Source organism: Nelumbo lutea, chromosome 7 (assembly GCF_056320005.1).
Source record: "Nelumbo lutea isolate HS-2025 chromosome 7, American lotus-T2T, whole genome shotgun sequence".
Classification (NCBI taxonomy): domain Eukaryota; kingdom Viridiplantae; phylum Streptophyta; class Magnoliopsida; order Proteales; family Nelumbonaceae; genus Nelumbo; species Nelumbo lutea.
The window spans coordinates 61,128,527-61,156,366 of record NC_142690.1 but is presented as its reverse complement, the minus strand read 5'-3'; the positions used below and the strand labels follow the sequence as shown (position 1 = coordinate 61,156,366).

The window sequence follows — 27,840 nt, the reverse complement described above, 5'->3', positions numbered from 1 at the left end:
ATTTTGAAATTTACCCTTTTGTTTTAGTTATTTAAATCATATGTTTATTTTCATTGTGCTTAACCAGTTTCATTTTTATTTTTATAATGTTCACTTATTAAGCACATGTTTATTCTTATTCAAGAATATGCTTAGCCGGATGCACTTTTGGTTTCTAGAATTTTGTAATTGTGATGGAACGTTCAACACTTAAATTTAATTAGTACAATGGACCAAACTGACCCGGGTTCAATCTTGGGTTGGCTAGATTGTGTACTTATGTAAGGCCACCCTCTTACGTATGGAAGTATATGGTTGGTTGAATTGGTAAGGAGTTTTCATAGACCCAAGGGAGTGAGCGTAATGACAAAAACAGATTCAGCTAGCAATGGCTTCTATATCAAATGCTCAAGGGTATGTTCTACAAAGTAGATGAGATTTTGGGTGGTGTGGATTCACACTTTTGTTAGGGCTGAATAGTTAAGTTATTAGTGCATTTAACTTGTGAAACTAAGGCTCTAGCACTTTTTCCCTAGGCAACTTGTGAAAAAGTTAACAGTCATATTCTCGATTCTTGTTATGCCTTGAACCACATTTTAAAAGAAAAACATTAAATGGCCTTGACCCGAACAATTGAACCATCGAATTGTTTGACCAAGGCAACAATTCATGGGTTGCATTAAAAATTAATTAAAACATAATGAAAAATATAAAAGGCCCATAATTCTATTCGATAATAGATAGTTCTAGACTTTTCCTCCCCTTTGGGTTTATTGAATTTTCTCTTTAGAAGACTCTCAAGTCTCAATAGAGGTCCACAGCTTCCAGTGGCAACCAACATCAACCCAGGTCTTCCAGTTGCAATCATTGACTCCATCAACTCTTTATCTCCTACACTGGCAACTGGCTAACAGTCATTTGCAGTAGTGACCATCACAACATCATTGCAGCCTGCAACACCTCCTGTCTGTTGCACAGGCTATTTCCATTTGCAACGATGGCCTTGGACTTGCAAAGGTGACGATCATTGCAACTCCCTCTATGTCTTTCACCAACGACAACCACCTCTTGCAATGGCAATAGACTTCAAGTAGGCATTCTTGGCTTCTACAAATGTGACTGGAAATAAGAGTTCACATCTGCCCCCCATAGAATGTGCCCCCAAAACACCCCACATGCACATCTCAGCGTGCATTAAGAACATCTCCCATACTTGTCATTGGAAGATGTTCCTAATACACAGTTGGGATGTGTTGTGAGACATTTTTAGGACGCATTCTGTGGGGTAAATGTGACTTTTTGGAACAAATATGTATTTTGTAACCTTTTGTAATATGTTTTCTTAAAATATTAAATATATATTACCTTGTAGTGGCTAAAGAGAGTGCTTGTTAGTTGATTCTGATCCATGTACCTGAAAAGAAAACCCACCACGTTGTATTTGGCCATTTGCCCTCTCTTATATCAATGAATTCCTTTGTTTTCTAATCTATACTATTATAAAAAAAGTACAAATGAGGGTGTGAAACTTTTCTTGACTAAAATGCCCACATTTGTTATTAGTCCATCTCTCTAATTATGAAGGTTGAAAATGTAATTTCAATTAATGCTTTTCACCTCATTTAATCCCCCCTCATTAACTCTTGTATTTGAGGTATTAACTCCCATTCTCTCTTGTTTAATCCCACATTGAAGTTAATTTTTCACTAATAAATGCTACTAATTAGATCAATGTCCAATACTTTTAAAAATATAAACCCATATGTTTTAAAACTTACTAAAAAACAAAATCATTCTTTATCCAAGTGATGACTAAGAAATTCAATTATTCAAATCAAATTGGCCAACCCACGATGTCATAGTTAGATAATAAAATTTTTAAATAGAAATAAATCTAGAAAATTACAACAATGTAGAAAAAATAGGCACATTTATGATATTTTTATTAATCAAACTAAAAAAAAAGTGTAATAAATAAGAATTATTTTTATTGATGATGAAAATAAAATACATAATCTAAAACTAACAAAAAATGAAATTATTTTCTAATTTGGAAAAGATCATTATTTCAACTTTTGGGTCAAATCTATCAACGTTGAATGTCATAATTAAATAATAAAAATTAATAAAATATAAAAACAAAAAAAATACAAGCGCGGAGGTAGGATTTTTTTATTGGTGGGGGCCGAAGCATAATAAACATGGATAGGGGGGCCAAAAGATAGGACACATGGGTAGGAGGGGCAAAATATATGTGAAATTTAAATGGCTACTATAGGGAATTTCAAGGCATGGGGGGGGGGGGGTTTGGGCACTTGTATAATATCATATATTTAACATATTAAACAAAAAAGTGTAAATAACAATATTATTTTTACACGCATAAAAAAATTATAGAAAAAATTGAACACATCTATAACTCCATATTTACACTACTATTATAACTATGAATAGAATTGTGAAATTTCTTTTGACTAAAATACCAATTTTTTGAATTTAATCCCTATTTAATTGTGAGGTTTAAAATGTAGTTTGAAATATAATTTTCACCTCATTCAATTCCCCCTCTTTAAGTCTTACAGTTTTTTTAAATAAATAAAAAATATACACTAAGAAAATAAAATATTATAAAAAGAAGAGTCCAACCAAATAGGTAGGCTTGCCAATGATATCCAATTAATAGTGAAAAAATAAAAAAAAAAATACATGAATTTTATAGAAAATTTTGGATATACTATTCATATCATTTTCATCATTTGCAAATATTTTTATTCTTGTATTTGTTCAATGTTTCATATGATGATATGATGATTTATACAATCTGTGTATTTGTTTAACATTTCATCTAATTTTTATTTTTCTATGATATTTTTCATTATTTGTAAGTATTGACATTTATTATTTAATTTTATACTATCATGGGTTGAATCATTTGACCCTAACGATTGAATGGCTTACCCCCAAAGTGGTTCCATTTTTAGGTCAGTTTTTAAAACCTTGGTACTTTCTTTTAAGTGCTTATTTAGATAACCATTTAAAAGATTCCAAAATCTCTCGAAAAAACCGATTTAGGTGTTTGGTAAAAAATCCCAGTAAACACTTTTTCACCAAAATAAGCTTGTTTCAAAGGAGCAAAAAATGCTTTTTTATAAGCACTTATTGCATTTTTTGTCTTGTTTTGACCCACCATCTATTATCAAAATACTTATACTACTCCTCATTTGAAAGAAGTGCTTTTTTTGACCAAGCACTCATAAGCAATTGCTTATTTAATAAGAACCTATTTAAAAAGTTCATTTAAAAACAATAATCACTCCCAAACATCACCTTGGAGGGTTTAGAAATTTCTTAGGTAATAGTGGAGAGAGAGAGAGAGAGACTCTAGTGGTTATTCAAGCTATATCCAAGGAAAATTCTTTTTTTTTTTTATATATAAACCAGAGATCAAAAAAGAGCTACACACAATAGTGGAGAGAGAGAGAGAGACTCTAGTGGTTATTCCTGTCTAAGAAGTTTATCCTTTTAGACATAAAACACAACAAAAATTCACAAGAAAACTAGAACACTCTATATAATCGGTTAGGAATAACAAGAGCTGATATATAATTGGTCTCTAGAATCTCTACCCAATTATTACTTCGAACACAAACCACATTACCAGAACTGATATAATCAGTTTGACTGGTTTGCTTCTATCAGATAGACCTGATCCATTGATTAGGGGTGATCATTTTCAGCTCAACCCACAAAGCTTGACCCAAAAATTTTAGACTTAGGCCTAAGTTTTGTATTTAGACCCAGGCCTAGGGTCAAGCGTGAGTATGACACTTCAGGTAAAGGTGTAAAGAGGGCTGTGTCAGGCCGATATGACACAGCCCATGGGCGGCCTGCGCAAAGTGTAGCCGTGTTGTGCTGGCCCATGAGCTATGTCGCCTTCCTTGGTAAAAAATTTGGGAGTTAGTCCGGCATGGCCAATGGCCCAGGCTCATGTGGTGCCGCAGGGTAGGCTGGCCCGTGGGCCGAGCCTTGGGCCAAGTTGGGCCGTGGGCCAAAGCTATTTATTTAAAAAATTAACAAAAGACTTAAAATTTTAATTTTATATAAATTTTGTGTGTACAATTGCTTATATATACAATAATTAAATAAATTAGTATAATAAAAATAAAAAAATATGTTATTTTATTAATATATTATATACTATATATTATTATGTAATTATAATTTATATAATATTATATAAAATATATAAATAAATATATATGGGCCGGGTTGCGAGCTAGGCCGTCCCGGCCCGCACGCTACAAGCGGCATGAACTGCTCGGTCGTGTCGTGCTGTGCCGGCCCATGGACCTAAAACCCCAGGCCCAGTACGGCCCGCATAATCGTGCCGGGCCTGGCATGGCCCGTAGATCATCGTGTTGGGCCGGTCCAAGTTCATGCCGGGCCATGGGTAGTATGACCCAATTTACACCTCTAACTTCTGGCCATGATTTTTATACACATATTACATATATAACAGAAAATATTATTTGTATTCGATGTTTTGTATATTATTCATAGGCCTAGAATTAGGCCCGGCCCAGCCCGGCCCGGCCCATGATCACCCCGGGCAATCGGGCATTAAAATTCATAGGCCCAGAACGGTTGGACCACCCGGGTCACAAACACCGCTCACGCGAGTCAGTGTCGTCTTTTGGTGAGAAATTGATTAGAAACAGTAATTGGTGTCCATAGTAGAGGTGGTATACCAAGGTCCACAATATCATACCTGGTGCTGGGGGGAGGTTCAGTCGTTCAGAGAAGATTGCAGACGCCGAAGCCAATAGAGAGCGAGCGAGGGATCGAAAAGCTAAACAGAAATGCCGGCGAGTGCGACGTTCATCGGAGCTTTACTGGGGTTGGGCACCCAGATGTACTCCAACGCCCTCCGTAAACTTCCTTACATGAGACGTGAGTCCTTCAATTTGATTCTTATAGTTACCTCCTAAACCTATCCCACCCTCCCTCTCTCTCCCTCTCTCTCTCTCTCTCTCTCTCTCTCTCTGCGTGTTTTTACCCTGAATTGTGCTTGTGGTTTATACTGTTTGGTGATTTATTTATTTTAATGGCTTTGTTTCTTCAGATCCATGGGAACACGTTTTAGGGATGGGTCTGGGCGTAGTCTTCGCCAATCAGCTCGTTAAATGGGACGCTCAGCTCCAAGAAGATCTCGACAAGATGCTTGAGAAGGCCAAAGCTGCTAATGAGCGCCGTTATTTCGGTTCGTTCTACTTTTTTTCCATTTTTTTTTGGCTTCGTTTTCAATTTCAGCTTCTGTTTCCTCTTTGACTTCTTTGAGTGTTTTGGTGTTGTTTCTGTATTGAATCTACCATAATGATTAACTATTAACTCTTTTGTGTGTTTGATGCTGATGTTAAAGTTAATCACATGCAGGTGGATGATAAATCAATAAAACACGAATGGGATATAAGGAATTCTAATTATACTTTTAGTATCTTATATAGATTGTTAAAACTCTAACTGGCATCTAATTTTTGAAATGTGGGATTAGACGTTTCAGCTTATAACTTCTTTTGTATCAGAAGAAAACAAGAAATTGGGTAGATTCGATATGATGTGTTTTTTAATCTGGTTGTTGCTGTCATCATTTCCTGTCTTTCTGGTTAGATAGTTTTGAGATTGCTGGGTGGTTGGAAAATGTTTAAGACACAGTGTATTTACCTCTCAATGGGAGAACCATAGTTTATTCAGCATTTCATTATACAATGAACAACCAAAAGGAAAGACTGAAGAAATTGTTCATATACAAGCTATTTTCTTTGCTTGGCAAAGCATTTTAACCTTTAGCTGTTTAAAATTATTTGAGAAGTTAGCCATTCTTTCTCTTATGGTAGCTTCTTACAAAATGTTGGCAAAATTTCACAAGAGGCATTAATACATGATCCACTGAAAGAGGCAATGTATATTATAGATTTATGCCTTCATGATCCTGATGGAGAAAAGAATATCCTGCTGATTCTGTTGTAAATGTCAACTTAGCGCATCGACACAGGTGATAATGGGGTGAGTGGTTTAGGTTTGGTGCATCCTTGATTTTGACTTGGGTTTCTTATTTTGAAGATAAATAAACATAAAATTTATTAAGATAAGAAGAACAGCATGCAGATATCTGCTCTTGTTCTTTGATTTTCACTTGAGTAGCTTTAGTAGCTGTTTGATTTTTCTTTCTTAGATGAACCTTGAATTAAGCACTTACACCATGTCTTGCTTTTGAAATTGAAACCATCTAAAGGATGCTTCTTCCACCACCTACAAGTAGAAAGGAATTGAAATTGGGATACTTAAATGAAGTTACAAGGAAACTAGCCCATGAAGAGCTTCGTAGAAAAAAAATTATTTCAGTCTTTCAGACCCTGCAAATAAGAGCTGATTATCTTGTGTGATAGCTGTAACTTATTGGTTGCTTGACCTAGGAGGTGACCTTTGACCTTCTACTGCCCTTTGTCTAGTGGGGATTTACACTCTTGTTGAAATTGCTCTTACTCTTAGTTGAATTCAGTGAACTAGGAATCACTTCATCCTGATGTCAACGATTAAAAGAGAAATTGGACCCCAGATACAGAAACAATGACTGATACCTCAACTGTTTGTAAACAAGGTTATTTGTGTGAGGTGTGAACTGGTTTGTAAAATAGCTATCTGCCTTATAGATTCAGTGGTTTAGTTTCATTTAGCAAATGTTTATGGGCTATAGATATATTACGTTTTTAACTGTTTTTATATATAAGATTTGGTTTATGGAATGAATCTAAGGGCAGGCATAGGTTTAACCCAATTTAGGTCCTATGATGGTTTAACGTTGGCAGGGGGGGGGCAAATAAAGAGTTCTAGTTGCCTAGTGGATGATTACCTGTGTTCTGCATCAAATGTTAGATTTTATTCAAAGATTAAAAAATTGACATGCCCAATACCCAAAGTTGGGTATCAGTGCATGTTGATATCACCGATACTCCCCTTATTTTTATCTTTTAATTTTTTTTACTTTTATAATCATTAGAGGGCTGGGCCCACATTTGTAAAATTTTAAGTTTTATCAAATCATTTTGTATCAGTGTATCCATGTGTATTTAGGTACATCGATATGGATACAACACACCCTGATATGGGCATATTGTATCGATATTTTACTCCTTGATCTTATATTGTGTTTATATGTTGTAATAATGTTACGTAGGATTAATGCTTCTATGGTTAGGTTATTAAGGAACTGCCTTGGAATTGTTTATGAGAAATGAATAATGGGATTCTTGGCTTGGTATATTTTCCTATTAATAGGAATTAAAATTATAAAATGGGATTCTTGGCTTCGAGAACCCCCTATTTGCTAATATTGTTCATTCATTCATCCTAATAAACTGTCTTCTTAAAAGGCAATTAAAATTACAAAATTATTTTTTTTGTGTGAGAATTAAGAATTAAAGACCCTAACATGGACTTGATTGGGCTTGCCTTGAGGGGCTTGGTACAAAGGTGGCTCGTAGAATCAGGAATGCAATATGTTTTACATTGCATTAGCTACTTGAAGTAATGCAATTGAGGAAAAAAAGAGATTGTGGGTTTTACATGCTTGAAAATGTTTTATATGTTTGATTTTATTTTTAAATTTTCACTTGAACACGCTTTACATGTTATGTTTATGTATTTTAATTTTAGATAATATGTTTTTAAGACATTATTTTAAAATTCAAGTTTATATTTTTTATTAATATTATGTTTAATATTTTTTGATTTTTGGCATCTTTTTTATTTTCTTACTTTTTTTTTGTTTTCTTGGCTTTTTTTTATATATTTTTGTGTTTTGCTTCAAAAAGCGTGTGCCTCGGGCGCAAATTTCCCCTTGCGCTTTTTTTGCGCCTTGCACTTTTAAAATATTGGTTCAATGCTTTCACAAACCCCACCCATTACAAGCTTAGGCTGGTCAGAATCCTGCAAAGATGAGGACTGCATAGCTTCTTGGGGAAAGGAAAGCTGTGCTCCTTTGTTCTGTGTTCTGTGTTGTGTTAGGTTACAACTAGGTCCCCCAGAGCTGTGATTTGCCCTTTGGTTCAGAGTAAGATTGTCTAACTTCTCTCCCTTAGCCTACGCCACAATCAGGAGCAGCCTCACTGGACCCAAACTCCTTAAACAGAGTTGTGTGATTTGAAGAGTCTTCTTATTCCCATCCCCACGTCATCCCCTATCCCAGTGTTTTAAAAGCGCAAGGATCAATTTATGCCTGAGGCGCAAGGCACAAGGCGAGGTGTGTGCCTCTTTGAAGCAAGACACAAAAAAAAGCTATAAATAAAAAGTCAAAAAATGCCAAAATAATTAAAAAGATGAAAAAGAAAATAATAAAAAATAAACTTAATTTTTAAAATAAATATTTTAAAAAATATATTATATAAAATTAAAATACATAAACATAACATGTAAAGCATATGAAAATGAAAGTTTAAAAATAAAATCAAACATATAAAGCATTTTCAAGTATGTAAGGGTATGTGCTATGCACATATGCAAGTAAAGATAAAGGGTAAAGATATAAATATTAACCTAGATGGTATGATACTTTGATTTAACTTTTATGATCTGCACAGAGACCATGGCTGGAATCCACTTTATATAGTGTAGATATGCATATATCCATGAATATTATTAAACATATACATTATAAATATCATATATGTTATTATAAAATTACAGAAAATATTAATTTTGTCATACATATATACTACAAATGTTATTTATATTTTCTCTGGTAAAATGGAATTTTATTGAAAGGCATAAGGCCAGGATGACAACCAATTACATCACAGTCTTTTCATCCTTGAACAATGAATACTGAAGTTATCGATGTGTTTGTGTAACATAGGTCGAGTTGCATGCCTCTTTATTGGATAACGAGTACTGAAGTCATGGTCTTTGCTTCTACAAAATTATTGGTCCGTCACATTCCTGAAACATCCTCTATTTTATTTATACTTGACTTTCATAAAAGAATTAATATAAATTTTGTATGTTAGATGGGAAAAGTCCCTGTGTAAATATGCTATAGAAGATATACCATTATTATATACATGGAGCAAAGCAAGGATTAGGATGGAATGCTCCTTTTGGCCCCATTAATTAGTTCTTATATTTTTCTTTGATTGGTTATGATGCTTTATTAAAAGAATATATTAAAAAGGATGCCAGGCCAGTGATTTTAAAAGGCGTGTGTAGGCACACATGCGAGGTGCATTTTAGGGTATGTGCCTGCCTGGGTCCCAGGAACAACAGTTTTAAAAGGCACATGCCTTGCGCACCCAGGTGTGTGCCTTTTGAAAATTTGTGCATTTTTTCTATATTTTTTTTATGCTTAGCAGCTGGGTTGGGGGCCTGACCAAGCCCCTAGAGGCAAGCCCAAACAAGTCCATATAAGGGTCTTAAATTCTTAATCCCTATAAAATGTTTTTATAACTTTCAATATCTTTAAAAATATCTTTTATTAGGATAAATGAATGAGCAACATTTTTTTATAGATAAAATATCATATTTCCATTCAATCAGAAAGAAATTACATAATTAGTCCCTTGGGAAGACGCGAGATGCTGCGTCTCCAAACATGAAGCGCATAAAATCTTAAAATACAGAATCTAAAGCAAAATGTACATGTCTACTAATACAAAATTACAGCTCAGCCCAAAATAGTGTTTCCCGAGTTGTGCCCTGTTTTGCCAAGCTATCAGCGAAGGCATTAGCTGATCTCCTCACCTACTGTACAGTAACAGTCATATTCCTTATCAACCATTTGTATTTCTTTAGCTCATTTTTGTGACCCCACACAACGTTCTCCGGATTATTTAATCACTCCATCACTACCTTAGAGTCCCCTTCAATCAGAAACTGCTCCACACCCAATTCTTTTGCGAGGAGGACCCCTTGCATAGCAGCTAGCAATTCTGCCGTAATAGAATTCCCAATGCTCAATGGGCCAGAGTAGAGAAGGATAACCTCTCCAGCCTCATTTCTCAAGACACCTCCCATCCCAGAGGGCCCTGGGTTGCCCTGGCTACTCCCATCAAAATTCAGCTTTAGAAAACCTTGAGGAGGGGGGGGGGCAGTTTGTAGAGACCCTTTCCTTTGAGGATGAACAGCTTGCTACTGCCAACCAGCTCCTCCATAAATCATTAAAGGAAAATTGGTGAAACAGTTCCATAGTCTTTAACCACTGTATTGCCCTATTCAAAATGTAGTCTTTTAGGGCCTGACTGCTCCTCCCCTTCTCTTGGAAGATTCTAGCATTCCTTTCTTCCCAAACTGTCCATATCAAAGTATTTCTCGCGCACCTCCACATTATTCTTCCTCTTTTATGGGGCCAAGAGAGAGTAAATGGGTTAAACAACGTGCTTACTTCTGTTGGCATCTCCCACCTGCACCCAAACAAGGAGAAAAGCCAAACCTAAAGCTCTGCTATGACACTGCAAGATAAAAATAAGTGGTAACAGTCCTCAACATGCGATCTGCAAAGAGTACACCAGTTAGGTGAGATACAAAGAAAGGGTCTTCTCTTTTGTAGGTTATCCATAGTGTTAACTTTCCCATGGCACTGCAAGATAAAAATAAATGGTAACAGTCCTCACTCACCATGCGATCTGCAAAGAGTACACCGGTTAGGTGAGATACAAAGAAAGGGTCTTCTCTTTTGTAGGTTATGGTTATCCATAGTGTTAACTTACCCATGGCACACTTTGCAACATAAAGCCATAACCTTAGGGGGGGAACTGGCCTACACCAGACTTCTTTGAAAGGGAAAACCTGTTGAGAGGGCAAGTTGCAAAGTGACTTGTAAAAGGAACCACAGGAAAGAAAAACCCTTTTGGATGAGGGGCTCAAATCCTCTTATTTGGATTTGAAGGGTCCAACCAAATCTTTTCAAGGAGACAAAGCAAATTAGACAAAAACTGGATTTCCTCATCCCTTAACCCTCTACGGAAAGCAAAATCCCAAGTCAAGGCCGACAGATTTAATACAAAAAGGAAGGAATGAGCAACATTAGAAAATGTGGGGTTTTTGATGGACTTGTTTGGGCTTGCCTCGAGGGGCTTGGTACCAAGGCAGCTCGTAGAATCAGGAATGCATACTGTTTAACATCATCTTAGCTATTTGAAGTAAATTGGGAAAAAAAAGGGATTAGGAGTTTACATGCTTGAATATGTTTTATATGCTATATTCATAAAAAAATATGTTTTATATACAATGCTTGATTTTGTTTTTAAATTTTCATTTTCAATATGTTTTACATGTTATGTTTATGTATTTTAATTTGATATAATAGTTTTTTTAAACATTTATTTTAAAATTTAAGTTTATTTTTTTAATATTTTGCATTTTTTTTGGCTCTTTTGATTTTTTTTACCATTTTTTGCATATTTGCACCTTGCTTCAAAAAGGTGCCTGCCTTGCCAAGCCTTGTGCCTTGGGTGCAAAATGGCCCTTGTGCCTTTTTGTGTCTTGTGCTTTTGAATGTTGTTCCGAGCATCCTCTATCATAGGCTGGCCAGTGGCCACTTACTCTTATACTACCAAAATGTTGCTATTGTATCATGTATTCCCCACTGGTTCGTAGAATCACTGCCCTCTATTGGTAGTAATTAGTTCTTATATTCTGAAAACATTTAAAGAAAAGGAGCAATGATGGAGGGATTTCATTTCATCCACCTGTTTTCCCTTTTTTCCTGTTTAAACTTCCAAAAATATAGAAATCCCTTTTTTCTTGTATTGTAAAACATATTGCATCAGAGTCCAGTGACTTAGAAAGGGGAAAGGGCATTAACACTTGGGGATGGCAATTTCTACCCTACCCAGTGGGTACCCTCCCTGACAAGGTGTTTTTTTACTTGAAGGATGGATTTTGGGACTCTACAACCTGTGCGGGTATGGGATTAGGCTAAACCTGACCCTCCCCAACTCGCATATTGTTGGGAAGCATATGAATTTTACGTATTAGGTGTTGAATTTAATAATTTTTTGAATTTTATGTGAAGGGTAATTGATAGTTTATGTGTTTTTTACTTGTCTTAGTCAAATAATTGGAAATTTTCAAGGTGTTGGTGGGCTGGTTTAAAAATCCTGAAGATGCTATATGGTGCTACAAGAATGAAATGAAGAAATTTAGTTGGTTGACAAGGAATATGCTGGTTTCTTTACAGTGGGTGGGGAGATCAGCAAATACTTTGGCTGATGTGTTAACCAAGCAAGGGGTAAATAGGGAAGAATTGTTTTGGGCTCAGCTGTGACTCCTGTAATTTTTTCCTAGTTTACTTGTAAGCTTCTAGGAGGGGCTGCAGCTCGCGACTCTCCGCGGGGTGTTGTATGAAATCACAATTGACAATTCTAAATCAGTTTCTGAATTAATAAAATTTTACTGTTACTCATAAAAAAAAAGGAAATTTTCATGTGCGGGGAGGGTTTGGATTCTCAAAATCCAACCCGCTATGGGTTTTGGGGTGGGTATGGGTTGGGAGGTTTAGGGAGGCAGGTAGGGTCTAGAATTTACAAAACCCTCCCTGAACCCTCCCCGTTGCCATCTCTATTAACAGTCTACCTCTTAAACTGAACTCCTAAGGTGACCAAACAATAAGTATGGTTTTTAATTTCTAGGCAATATACAAACAAGCCAAAGAAATGATTCCATGTGCTCAATGGACTCATATAGGGAAAGAAGTGATCAATGGACCCATGTAGAAAGCTTCCTTATTTGACCTGATTATGAAACCAAGGACATAGGCCAAAGGACTTTATACTCCATCAATCTCTATGCCCAAAATGGCTGATAGTTATAGACAAAATTCCTTACTTTAAGTCTATAAATAAGTAAGAACTAGAGCTCAGTCCCAAAAAAAGCATCATGCATGTATTGATGTTCTTGTAGTTGTGTGCATAAAACATCTAGTCAAATGGTATTTTCTTTTCTTGTTTTTTATGGGTTACTGGAAACTTTTATTAATGAGGAATAAAGATATAACCAACTTTGAATTTATCAAAAAAAAAAAAAAAGATATAAGCAACTTTGAATCCCCTTCGACTTCCAACTGTTGGAATCCAAACTGTTTTGCTAACCTCAGTCTTTGCAACGTTGCCATTACTTCAGCTGTTGCCAAGTCACCATGTCCAATTGGCCCCAAGTACATGGCTGCCACCATGCCTAAGTGATTTCTGAAACACCCTCTGTGCCTGCCCTCCCCAGATTGCCCATGGAGTTGCCATCAAAGTTCAGTTTTATTTGGTTGTCAACTGGGGATTTCCATTCCATGTCACACTATCTTCTATTTGTTTGTGGCACTTCTGACCAAGTTCTTATTATGCCATTTATTGAAAAAATTTAGAAAAGTTCCAATGTTAGTGTGCGGCTTTGGCTTTGATAGCTTCTGTCAGTTCCTAGACCTATTATTGTCATTGAAGATTCTTTGGTTTCTTTCTTCCCTAATAGACCACATCAGTGTTGCCTTTACTGCCCTCCACATAATGCTCTCTCTTTTTTGGCTATCTTAGGAAGTTGGGGTTGAATAGGCTTACCACGTCTTGAGGGGGGACCTGCCTGTAACCAAAGAAAGAACAGAAGTACTCTTAAACACAAATTACGAAAGAACTGGTGATTAGTAAGTAGGGAATAGTTTCACCACTAGCTTTGCAAAGCATGCTCACATGAGAGGCACATATTAGATCTCCTTTTTTGTAGCATCTCATAGGTATTGATCTTTCTGAGGAACACTTCCCAATGTACTGAACCTCTTTCACCGGAAAGTTCACCCCCAGGGGAGTAGAGTGGATAAGCAAGTTGAAAAAAGAACAAAAAAAGAAACCATTAGAGGAGGGATACCAAATTCTACTATCTTCCATGTTTTGAACCAAGATAACCATATCCAATTTGGCCAACACTAGAACAAGGGAATCACATTCATTATCCCTTAAACCCCTCCTGAAACTAAAGTCACAACTTATCCCATATGGGGAAGCTACTCCAAATTTGAAATAGATTCAACTTTGTAGTTGTAAAGGGAGCAGATCATAGGGAATTGTAGTTTAAGGGGCATGTCACCAAGGCACAAATCCTCCCATAATGGGACTTTGTTTCCATAATCAATATCAAACTGAACGAAATTAAGAAAAGTTGGGAGCACCTCTTGTATTGCTTTCCAGGGAGAAGCTGAAGAGGAGGAGCCACTAATGCATCCTAGTCATTTTCCATGACAACATAAATGCTTCCGATGACCTTGTGCCATAGCCTGTCTCTTTCTAGGGGAACTCTTCATAGCCATTTACTTAGTAGAGCTATGTTTCTTTGAACTAGTTTCCCAATACCTAGCCCATCCTATTCCTTAGATCTACTCAGCTGCTCCCTCTTCACCAAATGGTCATTCCTCTTGTCCCTTGGTTCTCACAAAAAGTCCCTTGTGTATTTTTCTAATTATGTAGCCACTTTAATCGGCATATGAAAAGTCGACAAGAAGTAAATGCCTAGGTTGGCCAATGTAGATTTAATTAGGGGTGTCCTCCCTCCCATTGAGATGTATTTCCTTTTCTAGAGAGTCAGCTTCTTTGCAAAACTCTCAAAACAAAGGTTTTCAAAAGCCATTTGCTTTCGGCTTGCTCCCTAGTGGAAGACCAAAGTACTCTAGTGGCCAATTTTTAACCTCGTATTCTAAAATCCCTACCAGCATTTTTTATCAATAATCCCTGCCAGCATTTTTTTATCAATAATCCCTGCCAGCACTTGAACCTCTTTCTCATGTTTACCCGTGCAAGACAACTTTTCCACTAATTCACCCTCAGATAGAAACCCTCTCAAAGGTGTTGACAAGTTCCTTTTAAATTTTCAAGGCAATTTCATACACCCATCACAAAATACAATTGTGCCATCTGCATATTATAGGTAGGTAACAATTACTTCATTCTTACCTACCTCCAACCCCTAATAAGTTATCCAAATCAGTCTTGATAATTATTCTGCTGAGTACTTCAGCAATTAGTGTGAAAAGGAAGGGGGAAATGGGGTCTCCCTACCTCAATCCTCTTTTTGATGGAAAGAAGTCTCTAGCAACACCATTGATCAGAAATGAAATGCCAAGGAGGAAGGACCAATCCACGGTATCCACCAACAGCTTATCTTCCTTGGTTAATGGAATTATCTTTCAATTATCGAAAAAAAATAATGTAGCCAGTGATAATAGTAGAATTAAGGTGTTTGCCTTTTGTGATTTTTTGTTGCCTAGGCAGGCATTTAGAGCAAGGGTGTTTGGATGAGGCACCCAAGTAGGCACCTAGGTGACGCCTTGGCAATAATGATCCCATCCAAACACATGAATGCTAAGTCGGATACCTTATCATTGAAATTCAATAAAACAAGACCTTGGTGAGGTACTAAATTTCAGTTTCATTGTAGGTTGTCAGAAACCTAAACTTTTTCCTTGCATTCTGCCAGAATTTTGGGCTTCCAGATGAAATATAAGAAAAAAAATTGATAAGAAAACAAAAAAAATTATTATTTGATTGATGATGGGATATGGCCTCTTCTTTCATTTACTCAACTCAACAAAGCCTTGTCTCTTGTTCTTTCCTATTTTAGTTATTTTCCATCCTTATTTTTATTATCTATTTAGTTTTTGTATATTGTTTAGGTCTCTTGGTACATTTAGCAACATCCATGTTTTGTTTTGGTACCTCTTGAAACTAGAATGACATGTCAAATTAACTATGGGTGTTTTTTGAGATAATTGTCTTTAAAATTCCTTGTACTTCGTTCTTTCCATATGCCCTAAGAAAGCACCTTATAAAACATGGCACTCAAAGTATGGACTCCATCGCAAAATGAAATCCTCCACCTTCCTTGGGAAGGGTGCCATGTAAAGAAACAATGTAGAAATAATTAGCGCATACATTCTGCTTCCTTCTAAAACGAGAAACATGCATTGGTATTTGCCAAGATCCTTAATGACCTTTTTCTGGTAGGTTGAGTGATAGTCAAAATGGTCGATTTCCCCTGAAAATTGTTACTTTGTATTAGTGTCTGACAAGGATTACATTACAATATTGATACCCCCGATACCCAAAGTTTGGTATCAATGTGTATTGATATCACTGATACTCCCCTTGTTTTTATTTATTTTGACCGTTTTTTGTTTTATAATCATTAGAGGGATGGGTTCACTGATGTGGATAAGATATGCCCCGACATCCCCCAATATGGGTTCATCGTATTGATATTATACTCCTTGACTTTCAAACAATAGTAGACAAGAATTGGAGATTACTATATGAAATCTATTCTTAGGAAATTTTATCAAGAAGGCTAGTTTCAATATAACTCAACACTGTTTGTTGAAATCTATACTGGAAAGGCATGGTACTGTAAGAGCTTTGACCAATCAAAGCACCTCTGATAATTTTGATGAATACCACCTAATTAGTCACCACTTTTATGATACTTAGTTAATTGGTTGTAAGTTTTTCCGGTATCATAGTGGAACCCAATACAAAAAAAATTTAAGTCTTAATAGTAGAAATCTGCTGAATTCAAAAATATGAAAAGAAAAAGTAGTTTCTTGAAGAGAGAAGGAAGAGAGAAGAAGAAAAAGAAAAGAAGAGATATTGAAAAGAAAAGAGAGCAATGATCTGGCTGCCCCCTTCACTTATTATTTATAATAAAAATATAAGAGGAGTACAAAGACAACTATGCCCTTATAGGGCGACAAAACATAAACCAGCATATATGACAAAAAAATAATAAAATTTGGACTCACATAACTGCTGTGGTCCCTGCATCCTATCTAACAACTAACATAAAACATCTACTCATAAAACAACACAAAACTGATTAATTTTCAACACTTCCCCTCAAGTTGGGAATAAATGTCACACATTCCCAACTTGCGTAGATCATGTTCAAGTTTGTTCTTTGCAACCCCTTTAGTGAAAACATCAGCCAACTGCAACTCTGAAGAGACATAAGGCAAGCAAACTTCTCCGGTTGTTATCCTTTCTCTTATGAAGTGCCTATCAACTTCAATGTGTTTTGCCCTATCATGCTGAATTGGATTGTGGGCAATATTGATTGCAGCTTGATTGTCACAGTACAACATCATAGGTTCCTCTGCTTTCACTCCAATCTCATTCAGAAGGGATTTAATCCAAAGTAATTCTGAGACACCATGAGCCATGGATCTATACTCAGCCTTTGCACTTGACCTTGCCACAACCACTTGCTTCTTACTCTTCCATGAGATCAAGTTTCCACCTACAAAGCACCTTGTCCAGTCTACATCTGTATAGGATTCTAGCTTCAGATTTTCATGGTTTGAGAAAAGAGTGCCTCTGTCAGGGTGCTTCTTCAGGTATGAAAGTATTCTCTCAATAGTTTCCCAGTGTTGAACCCAAGGTGCATGCATGTACTGACTCACAACACTAAAAACATAGGAAATATATGGTCTTGTTATACACAAATATAACAGTCGGCCCACCATTCTTTGATATCTTTCCACATCTTTTACCAACTAACCATCCACAACATTAATTCTATGATTTGTATCAATTGGAGTGTTGATTGGTTTGGTTCCTAACTTCCCAGTCTCCCGTAGTAGGTCAAGTACATACTTTATCTGAGAAATGAAAATCTCATGCTTGTATCTTGCAACCTCAATCCCCAGGAAATATTTGAGCTCACTAAGATCTTTGATCTCAAATTCTTGTTGCAATAATTTTTTGAGATCATCAATCTCCTCCTGATCATTTCTTGTAACCACTATATCATCCACATACACAATCAAAACTGACACAAGAGCATCTCTCCTTTTCATAAAGAGGGTGTGATCAGACTAGGTTTGTATGTACCCAAAACGGATAAGAGCCCCTCTGAACCTGTCAAACCAAGTCCTAGGTGACTGTTTCAGGCCATATAATGATTTTCTGTGTTTGCACACCTTTCATTTACCAACGTTTTCATAAAAATCTGTTGGAATGTCCATATATACCTCATGTAAATCACCATTAGGGAATGCATTTTTAACATCAAGCTGAAATAGGGGCCATGAATAGGTGGCTGCTAGAGACAAAAGAATACGAACTGAACTCATCTTAGCTACCGGTGCAAAGGTTTCCAGATAATTAATGCCATAGGTCTGAGTATACCCTTTTGTTACCAACCCTGCCTTGTACCTCCCTATCCTGCCATTGACCTTGTACTTTATGGTGAATATCCATCTACATCCGATTGTCTTTTTGTTTGGAGGAAGATCAACTATTTCCCAAGTTTGGTATTTAACCAAGGCTTCCATCTCTTCTTGCATGGCTGTTTTCCACTCAGGTTTGGAGAGAGCCTTAGTAACATTCTTGGGTATAGACACAGAATCCAAGGAAGAAAGGAAAGCTCGGTAGGAGGGTGATAAGGCATTGTACGAAAGATGGTGTGAAATGCAATGGGATATACACTTTCTCTTCCCTTTGCGAAGTGCAATGGGAAGATCAAGGTTAGTGGGATCAACTACAATAATAGTGTTAGGTACATGAACATAATCATTAGAAGAAATAACAGGCTTAGGCTCAAGGGGAATACCTGGAACTGTATCTGCTGAATTTGGAGCTTCAGAAGGATTGATGGAGAGTGGTGTGGGTTGAGGATGTGTGGAGTCAACCATCGTCTGCCGGCGCTGATATTTCTGTGAGGCTGCCCATAGTGGCTCAGGCAATGAAATTGATGGAGGTGTTGATGGAATTGATGGAGGCACAAAGGAAACATGAAGAGGAACAGATTGTAAGTTCTCCTCCCCAAAACTCTCCCCCTGAGGAGAACCACTCAAGAAGAAGGTGGATTCAAAAAAGGTAATATCCATAGTGACAAATTTGTTCTTTAACACAGGGTCATAACAACAATACTCCTTTTGGTTCTGAGCATACCCAAGGAAAATACATTTATTGGCCTTAGGATCCAATTTCTTGCGATGGGGGCCAAGAATTGAACAAAGGAAATACAACAAAAAACCCTTAGAGGTATGTGAAGCATCTGCTCATCTTGAAAAAGAAAGTTGAATGGAACCTTAAACCCCAAAGTCTGTGAAGGAACACGATTAATCAAATGCATGGCTATAAGAACTGCATCTCCCTAGAAAATGAATAGGAACTGAAGTACACACCATAAGACTTCTTGTCACCTTCACAATGTGTATTTTTCCTCTTTGCTACTCCATTCTATTGTGGTGTATACACACAACTATTTTAATGAATTATACCATGCTCCAAAAAATGTGGTAAGGTCTTTCTCAAAATACTCTCTAGCATTATCTGATCTAAAGGCCTTATTTCTCACTCCAAATTGTGTGAGAACCATCTGGTGGAATTGTTGTACCAAGTTAGGAACCTCATCTCGTGATCTTATCAAATATATCCAAGAATACCGTGTATAATCATCCACAAACAAGAGAGAACAACGACAACCACTCATGGAGGGAATATGATATGGTCCCCATACATCAGTGTGAACAACATTAAAAGCAGAAGAACTTTTATTACTTGGCTTAAAAGAATGTTTACAATGTTTTCCCAACTAACAATTCTCACACTCCAAGGTAGATAACTGAGAAGACTTAGATAACTTTTGAAAAAGAAATATCAATGAACTAAAAGAAAGATGTCCCAAGTGATTATGCCAGAGCATAATCTGACTCACTAACTCTAATCCACTACTACTGCTGTTGCTAACGTGATGGCTCTAATGTCTTGGAATCTCATTCGGAAGGTAGATTCCATTCACCTCACGACCACTCCCAATCATCTTCTTTGACTCCAGATCCTGTAAAACACAATTACTAGGAAGAAATGTCACTGAACAATTCAAATTTTTTGTCGAAGAACTAATAGAAAGTAGGTTGGTATGAAGTTTAGGGACATGTAAGATAGAAGATAAAATAATACCATTGGTCAACTATCTCCTTCCCAGCAATGGGAATTTGTGAACCATCTGCTATAGAAACCTTGTCTCTACCAGAGCACAACTAATAAGAACTGAAAAGGGTAGGAACATTAGTCATGTGCTCAAATGCTCCTGAGTCTATAATCCAGGGAGGTCCCTCCTTACCTGAAGTGGATGCATGATTTGCAGTTGCACATGAACTACTCGTATGTGCAAAAGAAGTGGTGTAGTTGGCTTCTGCACTTTGTTGTCCATCTGAAAGGCTAGAACTAGTTGTATATTTCTTACTCGTATGCTGTCCAAACCTCTCCAATTCTATTCTCACTGCTGCTACTGCAATGGATTCCTAATCAGTTTGGGAAAAAAGGGGCCGAAGAGTCTCCTACAGTGGCCACATTTGCATTTCCCTTTTTGTTCTTGATCCGGGCAGGCATAAGATTTGGATGAAGCTTCCAACAAGTATCCCTGGTATGCTTAGGCTTTTTACAATAATCACACACCAAGTCTTTCTTATCTTCCCTCTTAGTCTCATTGCACCCCCTGTATCCATTCGGCTTAGGTTTGGTTGTACTAACCATAGCCGACTAGTTAATTCCAAGCTGTCTTAGCATGATATTCCTCCTGCTCTCCTCTCCAGAAACAAAGGCATAGGCTTGAGAGAGTGTCATACTCTCCCTAGAAAGGATATGCTGCCTAGTAATGTTGAATTCAGGGTTTAGCCCTACCAAGAACTCAAAAACCCTATTTTTCTCTACCAGTTTTTGATAGATTGCTGCATCATTTACACTTTCCCATACCACGGTTTCTAAGTGATCTATTTCCTACCAAAGGGTTTTTAGCATGGAGAAATACATGGCAAGGGGTTTTTCTCCCTGTTTTATACTAATCACCTAATTCCTTAACTGATGGGCTCTGGATACATTTTGCTTCTGAGAGTATGTTTCAGTCACTCCATCCCAAATCTCCTTTGCAGTATTAACCCATAGGAAATTTTTGCCAATATGAGGTAACATAGAATTACACAGTCAGGACATTACCATGTAATTCTCCTGCACCCATCGAGAAGAATCTATATTAGGTTTCTTCTCCTTCCCAGTGATGTATCCTAATTTTCCACGGGCACCAATAGCCATCTTGGCTGGTTGTGATCACTCTAAATAATTTGTACCATCAAGTTTTACTATAGTAATGATTCCAGACCAAAAAATATCACTACTACCTCCAACACCCAGTCCCATGGTATCGATGGATTTCACCTCGGTACTCCAACTCTCCATTTTACTTCAAATAGTTCAACAGTAAGAAAAAATGGGTTGGAGAGCTTCTAAAAGCAGTTCGATCTCACAAAACATAAACAAACCCTTATGGAAGAAGAAAACCCTATCCGGAGAGAAATCTCTCTCCTCCTAGTGCCTCCCAATAGAGAGAAGGATGAATTGATGACCACTCTAGGAAGCTCAGAAAACTCCAGAAACTTAACCGCCCTCTTCAGAAAAACAAAAGAAAATTAACAATACCTGGGCACCAAAGATCAAATTAAAAGCAAAGAGTCCAACTTTTCTAGGACTCTTCCCCATACTCTAGTTCTTCCAGATTTTGGTGTCGAACAGTAGATCACCTTCTTGATGACTAAATCCCACAAAAAAATCCAAGAACTGAACAGTCTATAGCAGATCGATCACCCCTTTGTTACTTCATGCAGTCGGCCGATTTAGGGCTGCATGAGAATGCTTCAAGAGCTCTAGCTGAGGCTCTGATACCAAGTAGAAATCTACTGAATTCAAAAATATGAAAATAAAAAGTAGTTTCTTGAAGAGAGAAGAAGAGATCTTGAGAAGAAAAGAGAGCAATGATCTGGACACCCCCTTCACTTATTATTTATAATAAAAATATAAGAGGAGTATATAAGATTCAAAAGAAATATTAAATTTTGGACTCACATAACTTCTGTGGCCCCCACTTCCTATCTAACAACTAACATAAAACATCTACTCGTAAAACAACACAAAACTGATTAATCTTCCACAGTTATCATTATCATCCAAGCTTTTATCCCAACTATATGGGGTTGGTTACATGAATCCTGTTTTGCTGGCCTGTAAAGTTTAATGTCATATTCATTGTTAGTTTTTTGGTGCTTAAATAATTTCTTGTTACTTGTCCGCAAGGTAAATGTACATGTTATCTGTACTATTTAATGTCCATCAGACGTATCAGCATTTTTTTGTTTTTTTCCTGACTTATAGATCAGCGCTCTCAAATTCTCAATTTCCCTCCTTAATTTTGAGTCATTTGTGTGGTACACCCCCTTCTTAGTGCATAAATGCAAAAGAGGCATCTTATGCATGAGGGACTTCAGAAAACTGGACTCAATGACAGATTGCAGCTCGTGAAATTGTAGAAATATCTAGAGAATTTTTCTTGTTCTTTTTGGTACCATGGGGCTACACAAAAGGGAATAATAATCCACCCCAAAACGGCCAAACCGGTAAAACCCCTTAACCCTGGTTAAGGTGGGATTCAATTTCAAGGCTCTTTGTTACAACCAGCCAGAGGCCAGAGGCCTTGCCACTTGAACCAGTTAGCATCTTGGTAGAAATATCTGGATAAAAGCAGCCAGAATGCTACTTGTGTATGGGTTATCAGCCGTGAAATTCTATTGTCTTTTACGTTTACAATTATATTTTTGTGCACCTTATGTGAACAAAATTTTAGTACAATATTAGTTTCATAAATTGGAGTGATAAATAAGTTATGTAGTTTCTTTCCGTGTAGGACATGAGCATGACAAAGCTGAGTTTTTAATTTCCTTTTGCTGTTGCAGATGAAGATGAAGGCTAGGACTGCAAGCTTCTGGTCATGCCTTCATGGGTTTGAAACCCTTGCATCGTGGACATTTTGGTTTACTTTTATTTAAAGTCTGATTGGGTGTAATTCTGTTACGCGATTTAACTTGCTTCTACTGGGAACCCAGTGCAATGCACTTGAAACGTGAAATGAAAAAAAAAAAACCGAAATAAATTCTAAATTTAAGCCCCCAAAGCCCAAAATTGGATTATGTACCAAGAGTCCAAGACATTTTGAACTCGAGGCCAAGTTTCATTGTGAAGAGAAAACTGAACGGCATAAATTAGAAGAGAAAAACTCCCAATACTAAAGAGGTTTTATGAGAATAATACCTGGCTTAAGGGTCAAACAAGGTTGAGCCGTTGATGTCCAAAATTACAAATAGTGAAAGTTAAAAAAAAAAGGTAAATTTCAAATAATTAGAACATTGAAACAAAGAAAGGCTATCTATGCGACTAATGAATTGAAGCAAATTGATTTTTTTTTTTCGGGAATCCGTCAAAAGGAATTAGATGCACAAAACTCAACATAGTAGGTATACATCAAGACTAAGTGAGGTAGCATGAGCGGAAATAGGGAAGAGAATAAAAGCTGAGCAATGAAAAATGTGAGTGTGGTGGCCTGGGCCGGGGAGGTGAGCCTAAAATCGTCCTAGGACCACCAATGACAATCATTGCCTGGAACCAAGGTTCAAAGTATGGATATGTATTAGCCTGCATTGGCAGATATGTATCGTACCAGTGGCTTTCTGATACGCCCCTACAAGAATTGTATTGGGTCAGCCACTGGTTCAGAGGGTACCAGGCCCTAAACAGGCCCCTCTGAACCAATTTCAAAAAAATAAAACCACCCACACAGGCTGATACGCCAGTAGGGTGTATCGGCCCGTGTTGATATTTAGAAGTTAGAACCTTGCCTGGAACTACCTAGGCATGGGGGAACCTCACAACTTCAACACCTTAAGGCCCTCTAGAGAGCTACTTATCCAATATTCTGTTTCTTTTAGAAACGCACTGCTCATTGAAGATGTAAGATAAATTTATTGATTCTTTAGGTTCTCTAGAAAGAAATAATTCCAACAAATGGTGGATTGGGTGGATTGTAGCTTGTTTGAGAATTGCATCAATCAAGCTAGATGTTCTTAGTAAGTCTGAGAATGTTATTAATTATAAAATCTTTCCATATCCTCCCTCATCTTGGCATTTTGATATGTTTTTATTGGGATCCATGTATAAGTAACATATATGAGTCTGGTAGTAGATTTATAATATTGTTGATGAAGCCCATGAACCATGGTATGCCATAGGGATTTCAATGCAATTGGATCCTTGAAAGAGAAGATGGGGACCCTTTGCTTGTTAGCAATCACAAGAGATTTTAGGGACGTGTTAAACCATGCTAGGTTCATACACATGGAGTCTATGTGAAAAACTTGTCTGTCGTTGGGAGAGATCATAGCCCAACTCCCAATCCTTCTAAACCTATTCATGAAGGTGATGGTCGTAAGAAGCCTCATAGGCTGTACCGCTGTAGGCAATTTAGACCAAGGAATGTGGTTTTTAAAGTAGTATCTGTTTGGAGCTCTGGTGGGATACTATTCAGGGATATCTTTGAGGGAGACCCAACTTTCTTAGAATGAAGAAAGAGGGGAGAAGAGAATTGGATTAAATATTGCTCTTCCTACCCTATCTATTCTATTGCTTGTAATTTATATTGTTTACATGAGTTCACGCAATATAATACATGTTTAGTTCTCTTTGAGGGGACACCTGATTTCTTGACAATGAAGAAAGAGGGGAGAAGTGTATTGGATATTTGGATTGAATAACTCTTCCCACCCTGTCTGTTCTATTGCATGTCACATGTGTTCACATAAGACATACTTAGGGTCCGTTTGGTTCGTAGTCGGAATCGGAATCAAAATCCTCCGGAATTGGAATCGGAATGGTCCATTCCCATAATCTGATTGGTTCAGACAGGAATGGGAATGATAATTAAAATCAGCAGGAATGGGAATGGCCATTCCCTCAAATGGGGGAATGCCATTCCAGCAAGAATGGGAATGGGGTTCCGATTCCACCCAACCAAACAGTTGAAATCGAAATAGCGCATTCCGATTCCAATTCCAGACCCCTATTCCCGTGAACCAAATGGGCCTTTAGTTCTAGATGCCTAGATGGGAAGTTGGTATGGGTTCCTTATATAAATGTATTTAACTGGCAGGGTGGATGCTTTGAAGAGTTGGATGCATCTTGGGCTGCTCCTTCAAGTTGGGCTTGAGGCTAATCGTGACCCATAGGTTGATCTTGAGTTAAGCTATGGATTTGGGCTCTATCAACTCTCCCTTCCTTGATTGTAACCTTGGCCTCAGCCCTCAAGGTTGGCTATTGGATACTGCTAAACAAAAGGTGGAGTATTCCTCCCAAGTAGCATGCTCTATAAGCAAATGCTTCCAAGTTCCAAGCAACCAAGATTTCTTAAGGCTATGTTTGATTTAAAGGAAAATGCAGGGAAAGGAAGGGAAAGCTAGGGAAACCTTTAAAAACCTTGTATAGGTTTCCCTGTCTTTCCCTTCATTTCCCTACCTTTTCCTTCAAACCAAGCATAGCCTAAGCGAACTTCCTTGCGGAAACAGGCCCAGTGATAATTATGTATTTTCAATGGTTCTGGTTGTAATTACCCATCTACGTTAAATTCATGGAGAGTAGTGGAGATAGGGGTATTGGTTCCCAAATTGTGCTTTAGTAGAGATATATGGCAGACTGGGTGGAGTCGAGAAGATGGTGGTAGGGCCATATGATAAGCTATTAGGCCAATCCATTCTATAATACGAAATGGGCCAAAAAACTGAAAAAGCCAACTTGGGCCAACTGCGCTTGGTTGTTGAAACTTATCTATATTCTATATAGGGTTGTAAATTGAGGTAGACAGACCATGTACTCTACTTGATATGAGACTTAACGGTGCTTTTGGTCATATTGTATCTTCATCTTTTATTGGGCCTGGTTCAGGTGATCCTTTAGAGACTTAGTATCTCATCCCTCAAGAGAAGTTGTTCCTCCACTTTAACAACCACTTATCCATTTTTTTATTCTATTTGTAATAATGGAAGAAGGTGAATGTAGACAATAAGTAACCCATTGCATGGAAACTTTCGCTAATTGGGTAATTGGGTAATTGGGTTGTTTAGCGGATGTGGTGAAGTCCATGGTTATATCATCCCACACCTGCTTATTAGGGATAGAAAGGGGTTGGAGGAGATTGGCAGGTTGCTTAGGTATAGGCCTTGTATCTTTGACACGTAGAAGAATGAGCCACGTACTGTTGTTGTATTTGCTTCTTCATTCTTCTCCAAAAAGAATGTTGGACAATGCATTTGTTTGTACCTTAAGTGCCCCCAAAGTGATGGATCAATTGCAACACAACCTTGAGAGAGGAGAATCAACATAACCTTGAGCAATTAAGCCTTGGTACACCATTAGAGGAGTCATTAAAGGATGAATTCTTAGTTTGGAAGTACGGGGTTTGGCTATCAAAGCAAAGAGACAAATAGCTAGAGGATGGAGATAGATGTACTAAATTCTTTCATATTTCAATTTAAAATAGAAGAAGAAAAACGATTGGTCTTAATTGGCTCAAGGACGACAATAGGAATTCGTTGAGTAGTCCATAGGTTATTAGGAGCACTCTAGCTATAATCTTACTTCAGATTGCTTTTCTCTTTTATTCACCTTGTAATTAAGAAACCAAATTGATATGTTGTTCTCGGACAAGCTTGTTTTAGAGGAAGACTGCTAATTTTTTCATAAAATCCCTAGTGGTAAAGAAATGAAAAAGGTGGTTTTTGAAATGAGAACTCTTGGGAGGTGATTGGAAATGAGCTAATTTGTTTTGCACAAGAAACTTTTTGAAGCAAGTCTCTTAGGCCCAGTGTTAATACAACTAATTTAATGCCGAATCCAAAAATATTGGAAACTATAGCAGATCTTTGACCCATTAGTCTCTAATAGCAAATAGATCAAGGCCCATTATGAGTAGGATTGTGGCAAATTATCATAATGCATTTGTCCCTAAGAGGAGAACCCAAGACAACTTAGTCATTTTTCTCATGACTCATGAATAAATCAATCATCTTTTGAAGCATGAGGAGGAGAGGGTTTGCTAATACTACAGATGGACATGTCAAACTGGTTTGATACCTTCTGGTGCCAAGGTTATTGATGCCATGAATGAAAGGTCTAGATGGAACCTCGGAAAATTGTTAGAGCTATATTTGATCCAAGTGCAAAGGAGGTTGTTCTAATTAGGATTCTTCTTCCTCAAGGCCTGAGGATAAGCTCATTTAGTGCTTATGCCAATGAAGCTTTTTCAATCAAGTATGCGAAAGACCAAGTTTGTTCAGGAGTATTGTAGACCCAATTTGGAGACTTGACTTTGCAGTAATAACATTTTTTTTTTTACAAAGTGCTTTTGGGGTTGCCAAGAATGTTTAGGGTGCTCATTGTTTTAGCAAGTCCTCGAGGGTTACAATGTGCTCCTCTCTTGAGGTGGAAGCTATTACCATTAATTAAAGAACAAGGAATCTTGTTTGGCTTGTTGATGAAAAATGCTTAGGTGGTGGTGGAGAGTGACTTTGAAGTTATTGTAAATTGATTTTTCTTGTTAAGAAAAAAACTGAATAATCTATTAAAGTTTAATAAAGGTTTGAATACATGAAATGAAAAAGCCATTCTCCCCTACACACCCATGACTGGTTAGCTAAAGTACATGAGTCTGCTTATCAATAATTAAGTATATGTTTGGCATCGATGCTGCATATACAGCACCGATTTCTGTGTGGGTTAGAAGCACCACTGTTTTATGAGAAAACGATGTCATTTTTTTTTTGTTTGGAAATGTTGTTGATAGGTAGGACGTTTCCTGGGGCAACAACAATACATTCTGTTTGGTACTGGTGTTCTATATCTGTTTTCAGCACAGGTACCCATTATAGGAAGTTCATGTCACTGCCACATCATGTCATCGTTGGCAGCA

The 27,840-nt window shown here is 37.2% G+C and overlaps 1 protein-coding gene across 1 annotated transcript; it reads left to right on the top strand.

Annotated features, from left to right (window-relative positions):
- Positions 1 to 4,747: 4,747 nt before the first annotated feature.
- Positions 4,748 to 23,001, top strand: LOC148846653 (excitatory amino acid transporter). The gene is made up of 3 exons (XM_088954617.1): positions 4,748 to 4,929; positions 5,102 to 5,239; positions 22,784 to 23,001. Exons 1-3 carry the CDS (start codon positions 4,839 to 4,841, stop codon positions 22,798 to 22,800), a joined length of 246 nt encoding a protein of 81 aa, XP_088810743.1. The 5' UTR covers positions 4,748 to 4,838; the 3' UTR covers positions 22,801 to 23,001.
- The last annotated feature ends 4,839 nt before the right edge of the window (positions 23,002 to 27,840 follow it).

Coding starts and splice junctions, on each gene's coding strand:
- LOC148846653 (XM_088954617.1), top strand. CDS start 4,839: ATGCCGGCGAGTGCGACGTTCATCGGAGCTTTACTGGGGTTGGGCACC. Junction 4,930..5,101: donor TAAACTTCCTTACATGAGAC/GTGAGTCCTTCA, acceptor TTGTTTCTTCAG/ATCCATGGGAACACGTTTTA.